The following is a 20,336-nucleotide window of genomic DNA, read 5'->3' as shown; positions in this document are numbered from 1 at the left end:
CGATCTCCTCTCCGCTTCTGTTTGGACGCCTTTTCAGCTCTCTCGACCACTGTCCGAATTGCATCCACCGTCGATCTCCCTTTCCGGAATCCGAACTGCCTCTCCGACAATCCGTGCTCACTCTCCGTGTATTTCGTCAGCCTGTTTAGGATGATCCTCTCCAAGAGTTTTCCGAGTGTATCCAGCAGGCATATAGGCCTGTATGATGCTGGATCCCCCGGCGGTTTTCCTGGTTTCGGCAGCAACACTAGCTTCTGTATCTTCCACCTGTCAGGGAAGTGACCCTCGTTCAGGCATTTCTGCAGCACCATCCTGAACATGTCCGGGGATGACTGGATCGCCGCTTTCAACGCTACGTTGGGGATTCCATCCGGACCGGGAGCTTTCTTCACCTTCAATCCTTTCGCCACTACTACGAGCTCCTCGTTGGTGATTTCGACGTTATCTCCCTCTCCTTCTCCGTACGGTGTAGGTGGCCAGGTTGTTGGGTCGTGCTTCGGGAAAAGTCCTTCCACGATGACTTTCTGTGTGTGTGTGTGTGTGTGTGTGTGTGTGTGTGTGTGTGTGTGTGTGTGTGTGTGTGTGTGTGTGTGTGTGTGTGTGTGTGTGTGTGTGTGTGTGTGTGTGTGTGTGTGTGTGTGTTTGTGTGTGTGTGTGTGTGTGTGTGTGTGTGTGTGTGTGTGTGTGTGTGTGTGTGTGTGTGTGTAAGTGTGTGTGTGTGTGTGTGTGTGTGTGTGGGTGTGTGTGTGTGTGTGTGTGTGTGTGTGTGTGTGTGTGTGTGTGTGTGTGTGTGTGTGTGTGTGTGTGTTGACTTCTCCTTGTTTTCTGTTCACCCAGGTCCAAAGAATCGGTATTGGTCTATGTGCCCATTCTACCGTGTTCCACTCCTGTTGCCGTACTCGTCCGGCTTTTCTACGCCTGTAGCACTCGCTGTCCTCCGCCAGGGTGATGCCGATAGAGATTATTTCGGCAATAACGCATACTGCTTCCGACGAGATGGTTCTGTACGCACTCACGACTCGCATGGCCACCATGAGCCGGAACGTACTGCTCAGTTTCCTTTGATTCTGCTTCGTTTACAGTGCTGCAACCCAGGCTGGACCTCCGTACCTCAGTACCAACGACTAGACACTGGCCAGAAGACGCCTCTTCCTACTGCTTGGACCAGAGTTGTTCGGCATGATTCTAGCTATCGCGTTGACGGCCTTCGAAGCCTTCTCACAGGCATATTTGACGTGGCTGTTGAAGTTTAACCGGTCATCGATCATCATGAAAGTCTCCTAAGCATTCATTTGCATTTTTCTGACAAATTCCTTAGATTTCTCCTCATAATTTGTTTGACAAACTCTCCTGGAATTCTTTTCCGAATATCTTTGAAGATCTCCTGGAGTTATTCTCAGATTAAATTGTAATCCTCGTTTTAGCAGCCCTCTCACCCCCTAAGTATTCTCAAAAAAAAAAATACAAAGGACTTATACTCCGGATTAGTTTTCTCTCACAAACTTCATGAAATTATCATCAGATTGCCCTTGGAATTTTCCTCTGAAGTTCTCAAGAGTTCTGCTCCTCAGAAATTCATATGAATTTCCATTTAAATTTACTTGAGGGTTTTCTTGAAATTCTATTAGAAACTATTTCAGGCTTCACATGAAATCGAAAATTCCCCGAAGTACCAACATACATTGAAAGCAGATTGCACTTGATGTTTTTCTCAAAGATTTTTTTCCCAGAGCTCCCTTGGAATTAGGTCCATAGAAATTATAATATAATTCCATTAGCCTTTAAAACTGTGCAAGAAATTTGACTCTAGATTCTCGAAAATGTATGCATTATAAATTTTAAGACCAGAATTTCAAAACCTTGTTCAATTTTAAAATTTTTTATTCTAGGACCAAAAGAAAAAGACACATTTCAAGTCTCTAAATTTTTAAAATTTATCTGTTACTGAAGATTAATCCACTCTAGAGGTCTGGATGTGAAGGTGGAAAATAACGAGGAAAATTAAATGTTTGTATTTAAAAATGCATCCTTTTCTTTAAAATATCCTTAGTAAAAAAAATTCCATCAGTAATGATGAGATTCTCTGAGATTTCCAGGTATTTTCAAGTAAAAGATAATTTCTTGAGGATTCCTGGTTTTCCAGCTAGTAGACACCCTGGCTAATACCGTGAATTTGGTCATACGCTATCCATTTAGACTTTCACTTTGACGGTTCATATCGTTCATAGGTGTTTATGAGATACGAATAGAATAAGTCTAAAACATCAAACATTTATTTGGTGTGCCATCAGAACGACTAGTTTTCTTCTCTTAGGTCACTTTTTAATTACTTTTTTTCACAACTATAAGTCACTATTTGGTCACTTGTTTTTTCAAATTTCACTATTTTGACAGCCCTGGAATGGAACTAAATTAGTTTATGCCAAATTGCTTTTATTTCAGTATAAAAAATGATTTTAAAATAGTTCTCCCTGCAATTGTTATGTAAAGCAGCAAATCAATCCTTAAGTGCCTCGCAAATATACCCTTCAGCACCTTCTCCAGGGTGGACCACTAGACAGATTTTAGTCTTAATAAGGTTTTAGTGAATGCAATAAAGGCAAAGCTGCCTTGAACAGGGTATTATGAATGGGCATTCTTTTGCCGTTCTTTTATAAGCAAATCATACGAAATATACCAGTGTAACAGTAAACTAATAAGTTTGGTTTTATTCAGTCAGACGTTTTAATACTGTTGGGATCCACAACGTCCAACATAGGCGAGTAATGGGGCCAGCTCTGAATCTCCTGAAATAGTCTATCGCCTGGACATTCCGTAGGTCTTACCTGACGATGACCGATTAGTGTGTAGTTAGAAGCTATGATGTTATTTCGTACACCGTACTCGATTAAGGTCTGGGCAGCGGTGATCATATCATCCGAAGGCAGTTCATCTGCAACGGTTATGAATTATTGTGAACATCTAATATGTTTAGTTTTGAGCTATTTGCGACTTACATCTCCAGTCACCAATCATACAGATTCCAACACTCTTATCGTTGTACCGAGGGGCATGAGCTCCGATGACGTTGAATCCTCGGCCTTCGTAAATTCGTCCATCGCCACCGATGGCGAAAGTGTATCCGATGTCATTCCAACCTCGATCCTGTTGGTGAAACTTTTGCATACTCAGCATAGCATTGCGGCAATCTGCACCGGTCAAACAGGCACCGGGTTCGTACGAGTGGTGAATGATCACGAACGGAATAAGTCCGGAGAATTTTTCTACACTTTTTGGCGGCTTGGCATCCCATGTTTCTCTCGGCATGTAAGGTACTGTTGAAAAAAAAGAGTGGTTTTAGAAATTGCTCTAGATCACTGTGCAACTGTGCTGAATCATACATAGGAATTATAAACGTACTGAAATGTACGTCTCATAATGGATTAACTGACGATTAGGGTGCTTCATTCTGTAAACAGTATGTGCAATCATTAAGGCCTTTCTCCAGTTTGATTCATAACCACAAAATATGAGTATGTGTTAAAAAAGGTAAAGGATCCGGGATACCCGGGGCTGCTTTCATTAGGGAGGCCCCCATATTAATTGGTTTCGTTGTATAAATTTTAAAATATTTTCTAAATTTCAATCTTAAATATTTAAAAAATACAGGAAAGTAAATGATTATAAATTTGCACAAAGAATTATCTTCGATAATCAGCTTCATAAAGAGCGGCGCTGGTGGTGTAGAGGTAAGCGTGATTGCCTCCCACCCCAAAAGGCCTGAGTTCAATCCCAGTCGGCGCCGCCGGGATTTTCTGAGGCATAAAATCTCTGATCACGCCTTCCTTCAGAAGGGAAGTAAAGCCGTTGGTCCCCGGTTCATGAGTTGATGGGTCGATAGGTGTAGGGTCCAGGAGTGGGAGCTGTCTCCCTGGCATCGGTAGCTTTGATACTCGGTACGGAAAACAAGATCGACGGAAAACAAATCGAAGAAAAAAAAACCTTCAGAAAGTTTCTTTATAAACGATTGATTCAGGGTTTCGGCTGGTATTGATTTTCAAAATGAATGTTTGGTATTTTTGTCATTCAGTCCCAAATAAATTGCGTTGACTACTATTCGAGCATCTCCTGAATTCCGAAAATACCAAACGTCCTTTATATGTATTTTTTTTTTTCAAAATCCATCGAATATCACTTTCGATGCTCAGCAAACAAAGAAAGCTCAGTTTATCGTCAGTCATCGATGTCTTCAATTTGATTTTAATCAAAGCTAATGTGTTGAAAGATCTTCCACCTGAGCAATTGGTGCTGATGGTCACCAATCATCCAGGTGGAAGATTTGTCAACGCATTAGATAAGATATATTCACAGACCAACGTATATGTACGTTCAAGAGCGTATCAGCTAGCTCTTCACACATGAGCAACAAAAAATTGTCGTATTAATTCTCATAGGGTTAAGATATAATTTCCGTCATACTAAACACAACCCAAAATTTACCTGTTTTTTCGAACGATTAAAAAAAATAACACTGCTTCTTGATTCCAATTCCGTCATAAGAGTTTCAATTCCGTCCAATATAGAGATGAACTAGCCTAGGGCTAAAAGTCTCTATAATAAAGAATAAAAAAAAAATCCGTTCAGACACATTGGGATTCACGTCACGGGATTCACTTCGGCATACGGATGAAGGTAGACAAAATGTAATCTTTTGTTTTCTAGAAGAATTGATGCATATATTCATATTATGCGTTCTTATAGACTTTGTTTTGTAGTTTTTAACCTAAACTATCTTACCAAACGCATGATTGATTCGTTCCCATCGAGATCATTGATATTTTTGATATTTCTGCTCTATAGAACGGACATGGACGGATAATCAAAACGTTTTCTATAAAGCCTGACCTTGCTCTACAATTTAGAAAATAAGTACAAATAGTTAGTCTCGTTAGTTATGTCACCACGCTTGATTTTCAGACTTACCAAATAGGTAGGTTGACAAAATAAATCTTTGTTTGATTCGTATTATCTGCAATATTCTGCCCATAAAAGCATAACTGTGTCATTTTTGCTTGATTTCCTATTCAAATGGGACTATTGTGCGCTTATGGGTAGTATTGTCCTCGCTCAATTTAAACTTCTATACAAGTGTTCGCGCTGTCGTACACGGCCGTTGATTCCGACTCAAATTGAATTCCATTTACTCACATTCGTGAAAACGCAGTCTATGAGTGACTGAGTAAATTTTCCTTCGATTTTCCTCAAGTATCTGCGTGATGATGAGGAAAATCAAGAAATTTTTTAGTCAGTCTTCGAGTATATTCATCGATTGATTAATTTGATCGATTTGATTTCTTTATTTGAGAGATTTTCAACCTGGGGCTGGTTCATCTCCGGTTCGGACTGATTAATATTTTCATCGATTTTCTTAATATATACCCAACCGGGGGATGTAAAATTCGCTTACAATTAGGATGTTAGTGGAGATCGCATGAACAGAGGATGCCATACACCGAGCTGCGGTCCAATGCAAGAAAATGGAGAAAGAAAAATGTGGAGTGTATTATTTAGTGAAATTAATCATGTCGAAAAAAAAGTGCCGACTAGGGGACTCGAACCACTAACGATTATCAGGCCTATGCTTCCTCCACTACTCTATCTATGCTTCGGGATATCGATAGGCTAAAACCAAACAGGAAGCACACATTTCCTCGCATACTCGACTTTGTTTGTTTTTTTTTTCTGCTGGAGAGATTCGAGGCAAGTGTTTGCGCCGTTCTACCATGTTATACATAATAATCAATGCAAATGCTCGCTTGTGTTCATTGCATCGTCTGCAAGGTCAACTTCAAACATTCGTTGCGATGTTCATGAACAGAGGATGATAGGAAATAGAACTAACTTTCATTGTAATAAATTTTTGGTTTGCGTGTACGAATAGATTTCTAAAGAAAATCGGGGAAAATGTACTCAGTCTATGAGTGACCTGCGTTTTTGCAAATTTAAATAAACAGAATTCAAAAAATGAGTCAGGTTCAACATTCAACGGCCGTGTTTTCTAACGGAACTAAGATGATAAGATGATGGTACCACCGCTTACCCCTACAAAGATTTGAAGTGGACGATTTATCTTTAAGGTAATTAAGTATAACATTTGACCAGACTAGCAAACAAAAACGAACTGGTTACAGTTATAGATATAAATTCCCTCAACAATTTTCAGTTGCTTCACAGCGATATAAATGTGAAAAAGCTTAAGCGTTCACCTCTTTGTTCACCTCAAATAGTCACTAACATTCCCAGCGATCAACAGATCATGAATAATCAACAACACATTCTAATACACTAGCAAGTCCGTAATCTGATGCTATCGTAATTTTCAACAACGTAAGGAATGCTCACAAACCCCCGACAGTCAAATAAGCTTCAATGTTCCTTTTTATGTTTATCAAAAAATAAATTAACAGTTTTAACGTTTGAAATGCATTGTATCTTTAATTCTGTAAGTGTAGTTGCAGGTTTAATGTGTCTAGGCATCGAATTGAAAATATTTATTCCTTTAAAATACAATGAATTTTGTGAAGCGCAGGTCAAGAAATGTGATGTTCTTATTTCATCCGCGTTTCTAGTCTTATATCTATGAAAATCACATCCTCTTTCAATTCGATCACACAAATATCGAGGCAGCAAATCGTTAACTACTTTAAACATGAACACCATAGTCAAATATACAATTATTTACTTCACCGACAACCACATTTGCTTCACACCGTCTAGCATCAAAGTTGAGGAAGTGAATCTATTTAGGCAATATTTTATTCTGCGAGCACAGTAATCTCGATATTTGTGTGGCATTGGCTCAAAATAAAATGATTAAGAGAGATGAATGATTTGTATAGCTGTATTTTACTGGTAATATTTGAATCGTTTTTTAATCGACATAGAATTCCATACTTCTTTGCAATTTTCTTGATGACATTGTCAATGTGAGAGTTGAACTTAAGTTTGTCATCAATAACTACGCCAAGATATTTAATCTCCCGAACGCTATCAATATCCTCATCATCAATTACTACGGAGAAGTTCCGCGAAATGCCATGAATTTAGTTTCACTTATATTCAATTTCAATTGCATCTGCTTAGAGAATGCAAATCTTCATTCAAGTGTAAAGCGGCATCATCTAAATCCTTAGCTACAATGAATAACACAGTATCATCTGCAAAAAGATTAATGTCGGAAAATAGTAAAACACGTCGCAACTCATTAATTGACATAATAAATAAAAGAGGCCCTAATATAGTTCCCTGGGGAACTCCAAGGTTATTCCTCACGGGAAACAAAATCATTAAAAGCAGTCCGTTGAGTTATGTCACCATAACTCCTAGAAAATGCTTCAAAACTCCGGTTTAGATCCAAAAAAACAGCTAAAATCGTATCTTTACGCTCCAAGCTATCTTACCACTTCGCTAATGGGCTGTTTACATCTGTGCGGATTTACTCGCGCTAGTGTACTCGTCAACTAGAACGAATTTCAGTTGCTCCTGAAATGTTATGCTGGTAGACACTGATGCCCTGTTTACATTATGCTAGTGAGCTTTTTTGCTTGCATTAGCGCTAGTGAAAAAGCATAAGTGTAAACACCCCATAATACCAAATTCAACGCGGATTCACTAGAATGACGTTCCCGATATACCGATCGTTTTGGTATCAACAAACTATTACTTTTTGACAGATACGCGTATTTCGTCTACTACTTGCAGACTTCATCAGTGCCAAGTACTCAACACCACTGAGTACTTGGCACTGGCACTGATGAAGTCTGCAAGTAGTAGACGAAATACGCGTATCTGTCAAAAGATAACCAATTATAACGGAATTTAAAAGAAATAAACCAACCCACTCAAAGCTCTTCATAAAGGGATTCCGTTAAGAGGTTCGACAAATTTAAAGGATTGAAACTATTACTATTTAAATACTCTGACCGCTGACCTTTCACAACAGGTTCTAACATGTTCTCTAGTGCAGTTCTGTTATTTCATCACTTATCTAGCGAATAAATGATCCCCTAAGTCTGATATTGATATTCATAAAGTGACTCCTGCACCAAATAACAAAGAATTTTGCCAATGCAATGAATTGTATTTCTAATACAATTACAGAAATAAATAAATCACTAGTTCGCCAACATGTTGATTTTGTACATATTTTAATAATTAATAAATAGAGATAGAAGTTATGGTAGACATATCGTAGAGGCCTCAAATAGCCTAGTCAGTAAAGGCACGGTATTACGAAGCTGGAGGTGGCGGGTTCGATTCGCGGGCAGGTCTAGAACATCTTTCGGGTTGGAAATGTTCTCGACTTCCCTGGGTATAGACTATCATTGTGCCTACCACACAATATGCGAATTCATGCTTTGATTGGTTGGCATAGAAAGCTTTCAATAAGTAACTGTTTAAGTGCTTCAAAAAACACTAACTTGATAGCAGGCGATTAGTGCTGGGACTTCGAGTATCCGGATATTTTTATTTTTCAATGTTATTAATTTTTGGCAATTAACAGATCTGCCATTCCACATCAGGTCACATGGGCAACCTAGAACCAACTTTTTGGCAAATAGAACAGTAAAAAAGAAAATTGTTAAAGGGAGAATAAATTTAAATTTTCACTATCCGGATATCCGGATGGTTACTATCCGCATGATAACCATCTCAACGTTTTCTCAATTAATTTTATTTCAATATTCTGTAAACTGAAAATCAATTCAACGATATTTCATTTGTCGGAAAGTAATTCTATTGAAAAAAAAACTGAAGTATCCGGATAGTTGAAGTCCCAGCTCTAGGCGATATCTCGTATAAGAACGTCAAAGACAAGCAGAGCAGTTTCAAACCAAATAGCATAAAAAATATAATAAAAGTTTGACTCGACACTTCTTCGATTTGCAAAGTTGGCCATTTAGGATTTTCTAATTTCTTTTAAAATTGCGTCTTTGACATTTTTCAATAAATTGTAGCACGAAAACGTCACTTCTGATCAATATGTCGCCTGAAACAAAGTTGTTCAGAAAAGTCAAGTCTTTCTGGGAAAATATACACACACTACTAAAAAGTCATGTAAATTTCGGTACCCTGAGACCGACACATGTAAGCGGGCCTTTTGACATAAGAATCAGTTGAAAGAAACGTGAAAATCAATTCAATCAAACGTTCTCTTCGTCAACTAGCTGATGTTTCGGTTTGAGAACACTTAATTTTACATGAAATGTTTGTTTACGTTCTATGATTTACGTCCAATATGGATTACGTCTCGTGTAAAAGCAGTTATTTCTAAGTGTGCACGGTAATTTTTCTAGAAGTTTTGAGTAAAAACTCAAAAAAGTGGACATCTTTATACGATAGATGAGGAGATGAAAGTATAGAGTTGATAGTTCCGTTATAGTACGGCAGAGTCAAAATTGTATACATAAAGTGTAGAAAGTGAGCAAAGGACAATTTTTAGGAAGGTACGAATCGGGTTGATCATTCCCTTTACCAAATTCATCCGTTGATGAAGGATGGTGACAGAATCACAAAGACAAGGTTAATAGAATCCACAAATGGCCGCTGTGATGGCTGATTTTCCTTTTCGCTTCTATCAATATTGTCTTTAAGAAGTTTGATCCGCATACCATTAAGTCATTTCTAAAGCAATCTACGTGTTGTTAGATGGTGCACAATATTCCATATAACGATATCATACTCGAACTTAACTCAAATTACTTGTCACGTCACACAAATTGTCTGATTGAAAAAATCAAGATAGATGCACTAATTCATCCTTCAGTAGTTTTCCATTTACAAACAAAACGGTCAATTTTCTCACGCTCATCTGTTAATCATCGTCATTAAATCGTTGAGGACAATTACAAGTTCAAGCACCATTGAATCACTGTGTACTTCCCACAACGATAAACATCTGTCTCGATACTGCACAAAAACCATCATCATTGAGTATTTACCGTATTGCGGAACTATTCACCTTTGCTACCAAATTGCCGCCAATAGCCAACACAACATGCGGTTTATTTACACTGACCGCAAACTTTTTGATTGATCAAGATTGGTATAACAAGTGCCTAACAACAATTCGTTGTTGGTAGCGAACAGGTGCCAACAGTCAATATTTACCTTCTAGTAGAGTTTTATTATAAATCGTATCTACCGCCACATGGTCCATCATGCTTAACGTACAACACGCGACTGTCATTGATAACAGCAACGCAACAGGTGAAACGACTTGGCCAGCTGGATCATGATGCTCCTCAGTGTTGTGCGAGTACGAAATGTTATCGATCCAGCTTGTTGATTTGACGTAAGCCCACCTCTGGGGCTAATTGAATGATTAATTCAATAGGGGATTGACGATCATCGTGTAATCCGTAACTTCTTGTGCTCTTGATATGATTTTCGTTGCCACTCAATTCCGTGAAGTATGTATAATCTGCATTGTTTTCAAATGTTTTGAAAACAGTGTTGTTGTTACGGATTTTACCGACGTCACTCCACTCAGACAGATTCCATTGAGCAAAAAATCCCCGCCGCAGCAGACGGTCAATTATTTACATTGATCGTGGCTATTTTTTCCGGCTTCACTTTGCGTGATACTTATTTCCCATTTATTTATTTTAAAAATCACCGTTCCTGTAACCGATACTGTCGCTATCGTTTTGGGCCATGATATTGAATTGCGATATAGGTCGAGGTCGGTCGATTACTTAAGCCATGTGTGCCATTCGGCGCTTGTTTGGTTAAGAGATCAATCAGCCTTTCAGTTTGTGGTTGAGGAAGGACGCTCTGTTCCAGATCATGACACACCTTCGAAAAAGGCAGACGACTTGACAAATAAGATAGGATTGTTTACAAAAACATGTTGAAGCTAACAAATTTGAAAAAGCTATGACAGCATCACAATCGCATTTGAATTGGTTTTAGTTGCATCACTTACGTGCACAGAAGGTCACGGGAAAACAACTCTTAAACTGTCACCTTCAGTCATTTTGTTCATTTGAGAGTTGTTTTTTGGCCTTTAGGGCACCGTAGTAGATCATGAAAATGTATTCATTGTGTCTGTGTTTCACTAGGGTAACAGCTTTTATCATAGCAAAAACAAAATTACTGGAAATTTTTTATGGTGAGCTTTTTGAATGTGTTGATTTTTTTCCTTTTAATTCCGTTACAATTGCTTATCTGTTGACAGATATGCGTATTTCGTCTACTACTTGCAGACTTTATCAGTGCCAAGTACTCAACACCAATGTTTGTGTTGAGTGCATGGCACTGATGAAGTCTGCAAGTAGTAGACAGATAAGCAATTTTACCGGAATTAAAAGGAAATAAATAAACACACTCAAAAATGTCTTTATAGAGGGATTCCGTTAAGGGGTTCGACAAAATTAAACGATTTTCCTTTTATGGGTTTTAAGAGATGTTTCGGGTACCCACACACTAATTCAGGCCTCCGCAGTTTGGTAATTTTTGAACTACAGAACTGTTCGGTATTTTTTTGTTATAGTTACTTTATCACTATTGCGTCATTATTGAATTGTCCGGGGATGATATTTGAATTCGTGACTTTGGCGTGAGAGGTATGAATGTTCACCACTATGCCAGGGCCATCCCTTTCGGTAAAAGTTTTAAAAACAGCAAAAAAAAATTCAAAGGTAATTTGAAAATTTATTCCAAATTTGTACAGACTTTGTTCAGTTAACTTCATTTTATGACCCCGGTAAAATTATACCGACCTCGGTGCTCTAAATTCAGCGTCTATCCAATTAGTCTAAAAAGTAATTTTACAGCGAGTCGGCCCACCCTGCTGCTCACGCTGGTGGTTACAATTATAATAAATACTTTACAAATATGTATCGTCAATTTCTTACAAAAATTATGAACATTTCTTGTCATATGTTTTTTTTTTTACTTGTAGAAAAGGTTCAAAGGAGCTTCACCTTTTTCTAAATAACCTAAAAGTATGGGGACTATTTATACCAGAACAATTGTGGAAAACCTTTCCATCGGTAACTCTCTTTAAATAATGTAAATTTGCAAATTTGAAACTTAAAATTTTTGTTCAAAAATGACGACAAACAATTAATTTTTCTTAAGATGTTGACTCCTTGCATCTATAGTTGCGATAGTGTTCCTATAATAGAATCCATTAGAAATTAATGCGTTCCACTTTTATAGGAACCAAAACTACCAACTATCACAACTACTGGAACAGTATTGGACGAGTTTTCCTAAAATGTATACAATTTAAATATGTTTGAAAATTTGAAATATTTTTCCAGCAAAATAAAGGTCATAGATTAAAGTATGAACAGAACATGGTATAAAGAACGTTTATTTGTTGTTTAACAAAGAAGTTCCTCCATTACTGGCTCACCAACCCTATGATCAAAACTACCTTCGATGAAACGGAAAAGTGGTCTGTATCCGGAAAATATAGAAAATCCGTTAAAATATCCGCTTTACGAAGCACTAAATTAAAATTTTACGACGAAATAAAAAAAAAAGTTTTTTCTAACCATTCGGCATTTGTCTACTACTCTATCAATCTTGATAGTTTACCGAAATCAATTCTAGGGGGGGTCAGCGGCGCCGGTGGTGTGGTGGTAACCATGATCGCCTTTCACCCCAAAGAGCCTGGGTTCAATCCCAGTCAGCGCCACCGGAATTTTCTGAGGCATAACATCTCTGATCACGCCTTTCTTCTGGGGAAGTAAAGCCGTTAGTCCTCGGTTCATTAGTTGATGGATCTAGGTGTGGGAGCTGCCTCCCTGGCGTCGGTAGCATTGGTGCTCAGCTCGGAAAACAAACCAAAGGAAAAAAAAAGTTGTTTTCTTGTAAAACGGCTTGAATTTGAAATTATAAAAAAAATCGAAAATTTAAACTAATTTTCAACATTTGGCGGTTTCAAGGCTCTTCTATAATTTAGGTCATTTTGTCTAGACCATTTCGGTTTTTTGGGCCATTTTTTTTGCGTTTTTAGGACCATTGTCGTTCTCTAGATAATCTAAGAGTAGACAGACCTTTTTCATCACCACCATTTTTAGTAATTATAGACTTGTTTAGCGATAGGGAGGTAATTTTTGATGTTTTTAACGTGTTAAAGGTGTTTCTAAGATTATGTTGAAGGTTTTCAAGACGTGTTTAGCTGCCATTACAGAGTCTCGGAGATGTTTATTTTTATCATTGTATCTTTTTTATAATGCTCATGCGCTTCGATGACTCGTTCAGGGTAATCTAATGAAATACTTTAAAAAAAAAAAAATCACAGTTTTTGTGTAAATACTGAAATTTTTAGAGCATGTCTATATGCTATGGTCCGCTATAATTGCGAATGGTATCGAAATCATTTTTTAAATATGTGAGCATGTGAAAAATCAAAAGCTTTTTTTTTACATGTCATCCGTATAAAAAAAAACTGAGTGCACTAATTTTACAAACATCAAACATTATTTTAATCCTGTTCGATTCCTTGGAAGAAAATATGTTCTGGAGCATGACAATTTGTCCATGTCATTGAATAGTGAAAAGTTATCGAAGTTCAGGACGTGACATTTTAAATGTTTGAGATATCGACTTTTCCCCGAGTTTCAGAATTTGAAAAGTTCAAGAAGTTCAAAATCTAGAATTGAAAAAATGGCTCTAATGTTGGTCTATGGATCTATAATCTATAAAAATGTCCTGGACAAATCAAATGGATATTTTGTTTGCTATTGAAAAATTGTCAATGCATGCCTTCAAAATTTGAATACGGTTTCAATATTAGGAACATGTAGGCCGACATTCGGTACATTAACCCTATTTTTGGAAGTTTCAGACTTTTTTAAATTTGTTGACACGTCCAAAATTAACCCAATCCTAAGATCTTAGACATTACACCTAGCCTCTTTTTTTTTGTTATGTTTTCTAAATTTTTAATTATTACCTAGGTACTATGAAAATTCTTTTTAGTCAACAAAAATAAAAATTATGACAATACTGGGTATAGGCCAATTATGTCGAACGCCATTAGACCGAATGGACCATTAGGCCAAACTTTAAAAGTAAATTATAAAACTTAGAGTATTCATTACAACAATTTTCAACGCTCTGGAACTTCGGAAATGTTCCAATACCTCTATGTAAAAATAAAAATACATTCATAAAATGTCTTTTAAAATCTTGAACTTGAAAAAAATCACGATCTTTGAATTACTACACATTTTAAAAATTAAATCTGTGGAATATTTTTCGAAATGTGTATATAAATAATTTAAACAATCTAATCACCTTAGAAATCAAACTTTTTTCCTCTTTTTTCCTAATTTGAAGATTGGAATCCAAATTTTGGACATTGGAAAAATGTGAAAATCATAGGCGTAGATTTTAAGAACTAAGACTTTGCAAATATTCGACAGATTTCCAGGGCGTCCGTCATGATTGTTTAGATAGTTGATTGTGTCCGGTGTTGAACGTGCATGCCAAGTATGATCGGGAAAAGTTGATATTTGGGATGAGTATATAATATATGTGCTTTCTTGGTGCGATATGGGTTTTCCCGCATTTTTCCCGGAAAATCCAAATTTTAGATTATTTTTTGGGTTAGATGGACACTAGACTGATGCAAAATAGTGCTCAAACAGTTCCATATCGGGTCCTGATTAGCCTACCAAAATTTGAACTCATTTAGTAAGTAACTGACTTGGCACAAACCATTTGAAGTTTATATGGAAATTACTATAGGAAAACCAAACATTGTGTTTATGGTCTTTTTGCCTTTTGTCATGATAGTTGTGCTCCATTCTACGTGCCAGAAACACCAATGTTGATTTAGCATAATCTAAGACATCAGTGATTGAATCATTAATAACTTTTGGTCGTACAAAATCTAAAAACATTCAATGTCTTGTAGTTTCGTATTCCATGTACAAGTTCATGATATTGAAAATTTTCAAAGTGCCTGAATTAAGGAAAACATTAAATGATTTATTTCAAGTTCGTAATTAACTTTATGAAATATTAGAGATCTTCATTGAAGTCCCATTAACTTCACAACAATTGTAGGAACTATGAAGAAGTTCTGAGGAATGAAAGGAAATTCTGAGAATTTCAGTAAAGCTCCATAAACAAACTGCGGGAACATAAGGGAAGTTAACACACTGAAATTATAGGGAACTTACTGGAAGCTTTAACATCCTCAAATCGGTTCTTCGGCAAATATGTACTCATTTCAGCTAAAACAATGTTTTTTTTTTATTATGAAATAATTAGATGCCATAATCATATTTTGAATTGATAGGATACAAGAAGAGGTTGCAAAGAATGTGTTTGACATATTAAACCTGTTTATTTCACTTCATGAGAGTCAAAATCAACGATTTTACACACACTCACTCACTCACTCAGCGATCAGCAAATCGCTGATTGTGACTCATAGAAATCAAAATGTACAGGTTTTATGTTTCAAACGCATACTTAGTAACCTCTTCTTGTAAGTTACAAGTAAAACATGCCATCATACCATCTTTTGGATTTATTATTTCGAAAAACATTATTTTAGCTGAAATGAGTATTTTCAACCTTGCTTTTAACATTCTAAAATTTTCAGAAACTTTTATGAAGTTCCTAGAATTTCAGAGCACATCACAGGTGTTAAGCAAACTTGAGAAATATAGAAACCTTGAGGGGTATTGTGCAAATTAAAAAAAAATTAAGCACCTCAGAAAAGATCTCTAGATCTCTCTAGATCTCCTAGAGATCTTTGGGGAATTTCAGATCTTAAGATCAGTTTCCATGACTTTAGTTCAGACTTTTTAGACCAGTTTAAATATCTATAGAAAATTTAGAACCCTTAAGATGTTCCGAGAATTTCAGGGATGTACAGAGACCATCAGATAATTTATGAAAACTTCATAAATATTTCAGGAACTTCACAGAAGTCCAAAGAATTTCAGGGAAATTTATCTTCAATAGAATTGAGAGCTTTAGGAAAGCTTCGAAAACAGCAAGACAGATCAGAGAATCAAAGGGCAGTTCCAATAATTTAAAGAAAATTTTAGAAACCTTAAAGAAGTTCCAGAAACTTCAACAAAGCTCCGATAGAACTTCTGGAACGTGATAAAAAGAGAGTATTTTAAGGGTGTTATATCATGGAAATATCAAGAACTTTAAAAAATACGAAAGTTTAGCTAAGTTGATTAGAGAATATCAACGAAGTTCCATTCATTAAAAAAATGCGAGAACTATTTTAGCAAGCAGCGATAAATATCTTCAAGAAATTCCAGAGAACTTAGAATTCAGATAGTTTCCTGATATTCAGCGAAGTTCCGAGTACTTCGAGAACGATCAAATAGCTTCAGAATAATCCCATTAACTTAAGCAAATTTGTAGCGACTTACAAGGAATTCCGTGGCATTATGGGGTATTCCAAGAATTCTATGATTGATCTGAAAACGTCAGGGAATTTTAAATATATAATATATATCAGAAAATTTGCCGGACAAACAAATTTAGAGAACTTCAGGTAAGCATAGTTCAGGGAAAATAAGAGAGCGTTTTTAATGGTTAGAATACATAAGGAAAATTGTCCAAACTTCAAGGCAAATCAATTAATTTCAGTAAAGTTGTGGGTTGTTAAAAAATACTGATAAAGGGCAACCTAGAGAACTTTAAAGAAATTCGTTTAGGCAGTTTTAATAACACCCGGAAAGTCTAAACTATTGAAGAAGTTTTAAATTAGTGTCTATAATTTAATGGCAAGTTCATGAACTTCAGAAAAATCATGAGAACTTCAGTGAAAATCATAAAACTATACTAATTATTTCATTCTAATTCCATGAAAATTGCGGGAGCACAAAAGTTCCAGAAATTTAGAAAAACTTCGAAAACTTCACAGAAGGACAGTGGTATTCAGAAACATTTCGAGAACTTCATAGGAAAAATTTGGGAAGTTCTCAGAATAGTCCATTTCATATTCAACGGAAATTTCGTTGAAGCTATCCTTCGAATTCAATTTTCTTTTAGTTTTTAGCGGAATTATCTTGAAATTCTCCACAATAAGACACCCTTTGGAAAGATTATCAGAATTTTCATTGAATTCATTTCAGATTTCCTTTTGAATCTCACTTGGAATTCTACTCACACTGAAATTCTCCTAAGAATTCATTGGCATTTCTACTCACAATTTCCTAAAATTTCTTCTCATAATTTGTTTGGAAAACTCTCCTGAATTTATTTTCCGAATTCCTTTGAAGATGTCCTGGAGTTATTCTCAGATTTAATTGTAATCCTTCTTTTAGTATTTTCAAAAAAAAATCCAAGAACTTATGCTCCGACACACTTTATGAAATTATTCTCAGAATGCCCTTGGAATTTTCCTTTGAAGTTCACAGGAGTTGTGCTCCTCAGAAATTCCTAAGAGTTTTCAATAAAATATATTTTTAATTTAATTCAGGGTCACTTTTTAGTCACTATTCTTAAAACTAACAGTAACTATTTAGTCACTTATTTCTTCAACATGGTCACTAAAATTACTATTTTTGACAGCAGTGATGGCTACCAGCCCTGCTATAAACAAAAATAGTCGATGAAGATAATCGATCAAAGCAGATAGGACCTTTTGAAATGTTCATTGTGTTTCAGGCTCATTTTTAGTAGCATGCATCTTTTATTGTATACGAATTCATGATTCCATGAGATTGTGGAGATCTGGGTAATAAACATGTTAATGTATAATGAGAGAGAGAAGAATTAGTAATTTCCATTTAATTCCACTACCTTATTTGCTTATCCTTGACAGATATGCGTATTTCATCTACAATGTGCAGACTTCTTCAGTGTCTTGTACTAATACTCGACTTAGTATTAGTACAAGACACTGAAGAAGTCTGCACATTGTAGACGAAATACGCGTATCTGTCAAGGATAAGCATATAAGGTAGTGGAATTAAATGGAAATTACTTATCCTTCTCTGTCTCATTATACAGGTATTCCACTAAGACGCCCACATTCATCAAAATGTTAATGTAAATCTCATCACATATTGTTTTATACAAAGTAGACGTATTGTAGAACAATTCTGTTCAAAAAATTATATGATTATCTCTAATCGGTTGTTTTTGAACGCTTTTTTATAACAAAGGTGTGATGTTTGAGTTGGGTTTATTTTTAAATAACCTGGAATAGAAAAATTGGATTTGAACGGACACCCTGGATCTCGCAATTAGAAACGTTTTCAGATGAGGAATTTTCATCCTTTGATTTTTCATAGCAGATTTTTCGTTCTTTAAAACATGACATTTTTTCAAAGTTTGAGATCACAAAAAATGTCTAAACCTGGACTCTAAATTTTAAATATTGTTTTGCATTCTGGAGTCTTATATTTTTCTTACCATACAAGGCCAAACTAAGAATCTTAAAAAATATCATCTGGGATCCGCGTGTAGCACTTTTTGTTCCTTAATGTGGCGTGGCTACGTATGAAAAAAAAGAACATGTTTCCGCCCGGGTTCGAACCGGGGACCTTCTGCGTGTGAAGCAGACGTGATAACCGCTACACTACGGAAACGAACAAGATAAGTAGAATTGAATTGCCTACAGCTTAGATAGATATGATAGGATTAGGAAGGTAATTGATCTTGTCTACTTAATATATAAAACAAAAACTGTGGATGGAGTTACACATTTATGTTATGTGCTACCGACACCGCGATAGTGTTTTTTTTTTGGTTGTGTAGCAGTTTCTTGTTATCATCGTTTCGTTGCTTCAGCTTCATTTGCAACATTGATGAAATGAAGCCATTGGGTTCCTCCACATAGTTCAGAACCACAACTTTTTTTTTTCATGAAGTAATTAAGTGATTTGCTCAAACGTGAAATAACGTATGTTGAACACTAATTTGCATTTAATCGTGCAAGGTAGAGTACGTATAAAATGACATCCGAATTGTCTGTGTACGAAGCATAATTGTTGGAAACAAACTTTAAAAATATAAAAAATGTTTAGAATCGAAAATCTTACAAATTTGAGCAATGACATTACAAATTCCACGGAATGGTTAAGACAAACAACGCTTATCGCTTAAACATGTCGGGTCATTGTTTCATTTAATCATACTTACAACAGCCTAAGCTTCCATCAAGGTTGATCAAGATCTGTAGAACAGCTACTATTAGAACGCCAAAAACTTCAACTTGCGTAAACATTTTGCTGTGAAGTTTATTTTTTGTCATGAATTTTTGAACTTGTGTAACTGTCGGTAAGTTTTCGGCACGTTCACTTACACCCAATGACAACATAAAATGTTACCATTATCAAATGATGCACATAAATCACTGTCATGACCACTTGAATTATCAGTGAATGTACTTCCCTTGACTCATATGTTTTACAGGTGGTTTTGCTTGTGCTGTTTAACAGTTCAGCATGTTTTTTTTTGTCAAACTATTATTGTTTTTACTGCACTAGATATTTGGTTAACTGTTCGTAATAGAAAACCAGTATTTTTCCGTGATTCCCGCTTACACTACACTAACGCACTGAGCCCACCTAGCCGGTTCAACGCTTCTTCTCCCGCTTTTCGATAATATTCGTCTGGTTGTTAGCATTCGGGTGGTTCACCGTGAGCGAAATTAATTCACTAATCATTAATAAAACCAACACTAACTCGCGACACCACTCCGGTCACGATACGTGAGCGCGCGGTGTATTGAAAGAAGAGGAGTTACGAATGAAGACAAAAATATAAAACCTTCGACGCGTACGTTTAATAAAGAATCGATCAGGAACGCCTACTTTTCGAAGCTGGACTCGGATTGGCAATGACACACTGTCGAGTGAAAGCTCTTGCTTTTATATACGCTTTCCAGCATGTGTAGTGGCTTTGGTCGGGTGACTTCCGATCAACCAGATGGGCATTATTATTCATACGTGAATGGAAGCACTTGTTTGTCAATGTTACAAAACAGTCTCAATGAATTTTGTAGTAAATACTGGTCACTTGTCACAAGGAAGTAAGGAAGTCAACAAATAACGGTGTTTCGTGAGTTTTCATTCATGATATTTTATGAATTATATTAATTTCCATCAATAAATTAAACCTGTTAAATCATCCCGGTGAGAATTTGTAGGAGAAGATTGATTCTGGAAAAAGTCGCTGGATCGATATGATTGCTTGAACCATATCAATTTGAGCGAGATAACACTGAAATAAAAACAATACAGAAGAGATCAATTCCACTATGTCTGTTAAAAGCTATTCCGGATGTTTAGCCAACAGGAGTAAAAATAGCTAATTTCACTAAAATTGTGTCTGTTAATCCAAATTAATTG

At 36.2% G+C, this 20,336-nt stretch overlaps 2 protein-coding genes and 1 non-coding gene across 4 annotated transcripts in view; 1 reads left to right on the top strand and 2 right to left on the bottom strand.

Moving 5' to 3' along the window:
- The window catches only part of LOC135717164 (trichoplein keratin filament-binding protein), a 100,133-nt gene that overhangs the window by 50,441 nt on the left and 29,356 nt on the right, over positions 1 to 20,336 (top strand). The window lies entirely within an intron of this gene.
- On the bottom strand, positions 2,694 to 19,819 carry PGRP-LB (Peptidoglycan recognition protein LB). Of its 2 annotated transcripts, none has more exons than XM_065239126.1 (3): positions 19,126 to 19,819; positions 2,997 to 3,314; positions 2,694 to 2,932 (listed from the first exon to the last, which is right to left on the bottom strand). In XM_065239126.1, the coding sequence occupies exons 1-3, from the start codon at positions 19,301 to 19,303 to the stop codon at positions 2,712 to 2,714; spliced, it is 717 nt and encodes a 238-aa protein (XP_065095198.1). In that variant the 5' UTR covers positions 19,304 to 19,819; the 3' UTR covers positions 2,694 to 2,711. The 2 variants fall into 2 exon arrangements, with proteins under 2 accessions (XP_065095198.1, XP_065095199.1); XM_065239127.1 differs by lacking the exon at positions 19,126 to 19,819 and adding an exon at positions 10,150 to 10,229.
- On the bottom strand, positions 18,500 to 18,572 carry TRNAV-CAC (transfer RNA valine (anticodon CAC)). The gene has a single exon. It is a non-coding gene; the product is annotated as a tRNA-Val (tRNA).

Source organism: Ochlerotatus camptorhynchus, unplaced genomic scaffold, assembly GCF_037179485.1.
Source record: "Ochlerotatus camptorhynchus isolate MF236.1 unplaced genomic scaffold, CSIRO-AGI_Acam_v1.1 ptg000051l, whole genome shotgun sequence".
In the NCBI taxonomy this organism is placed as follows: domain Eukaryota; kingdom Metazoa; phylum Arthropoda; class Insecta; order Diptera; family Culicidae; genus Ochlerotatus; species Ochlerotatus camptorhynchus.
Note: the sequence above shows the minus strand (reverse complement) of the source record. Positions and strands in the feature narration are given on the sequence as shown.

What these genes read in the sequence shown, in the direction of transcription:
- PGRP-LB (XM_065239126.1), bottom strand. Translation starts at nt 19,303, where the DNA reads ATGTTGTCATTGGGTGTAAGTGAACGTGCCGAAAACTTACCGACAGTT. An exon ending in TGATGGAAGCTTAGGCTGTT is followed by an intron (nt 3,315 to 19,125) that starts GTAAGTATGATT and finishes TTTTTTCAACAG; the next exon opens with TACCTTACATGCCGAGAGAA. An exon ending in TATGATTGGTGACTGGAGAT is followed by an intron (nt 2,933 to 2,996) that starts GTAAGTCGCAAA and finishes TAACCGTTGCAG; the next exon opens with ATGAACTGCCTTCGGATGAT.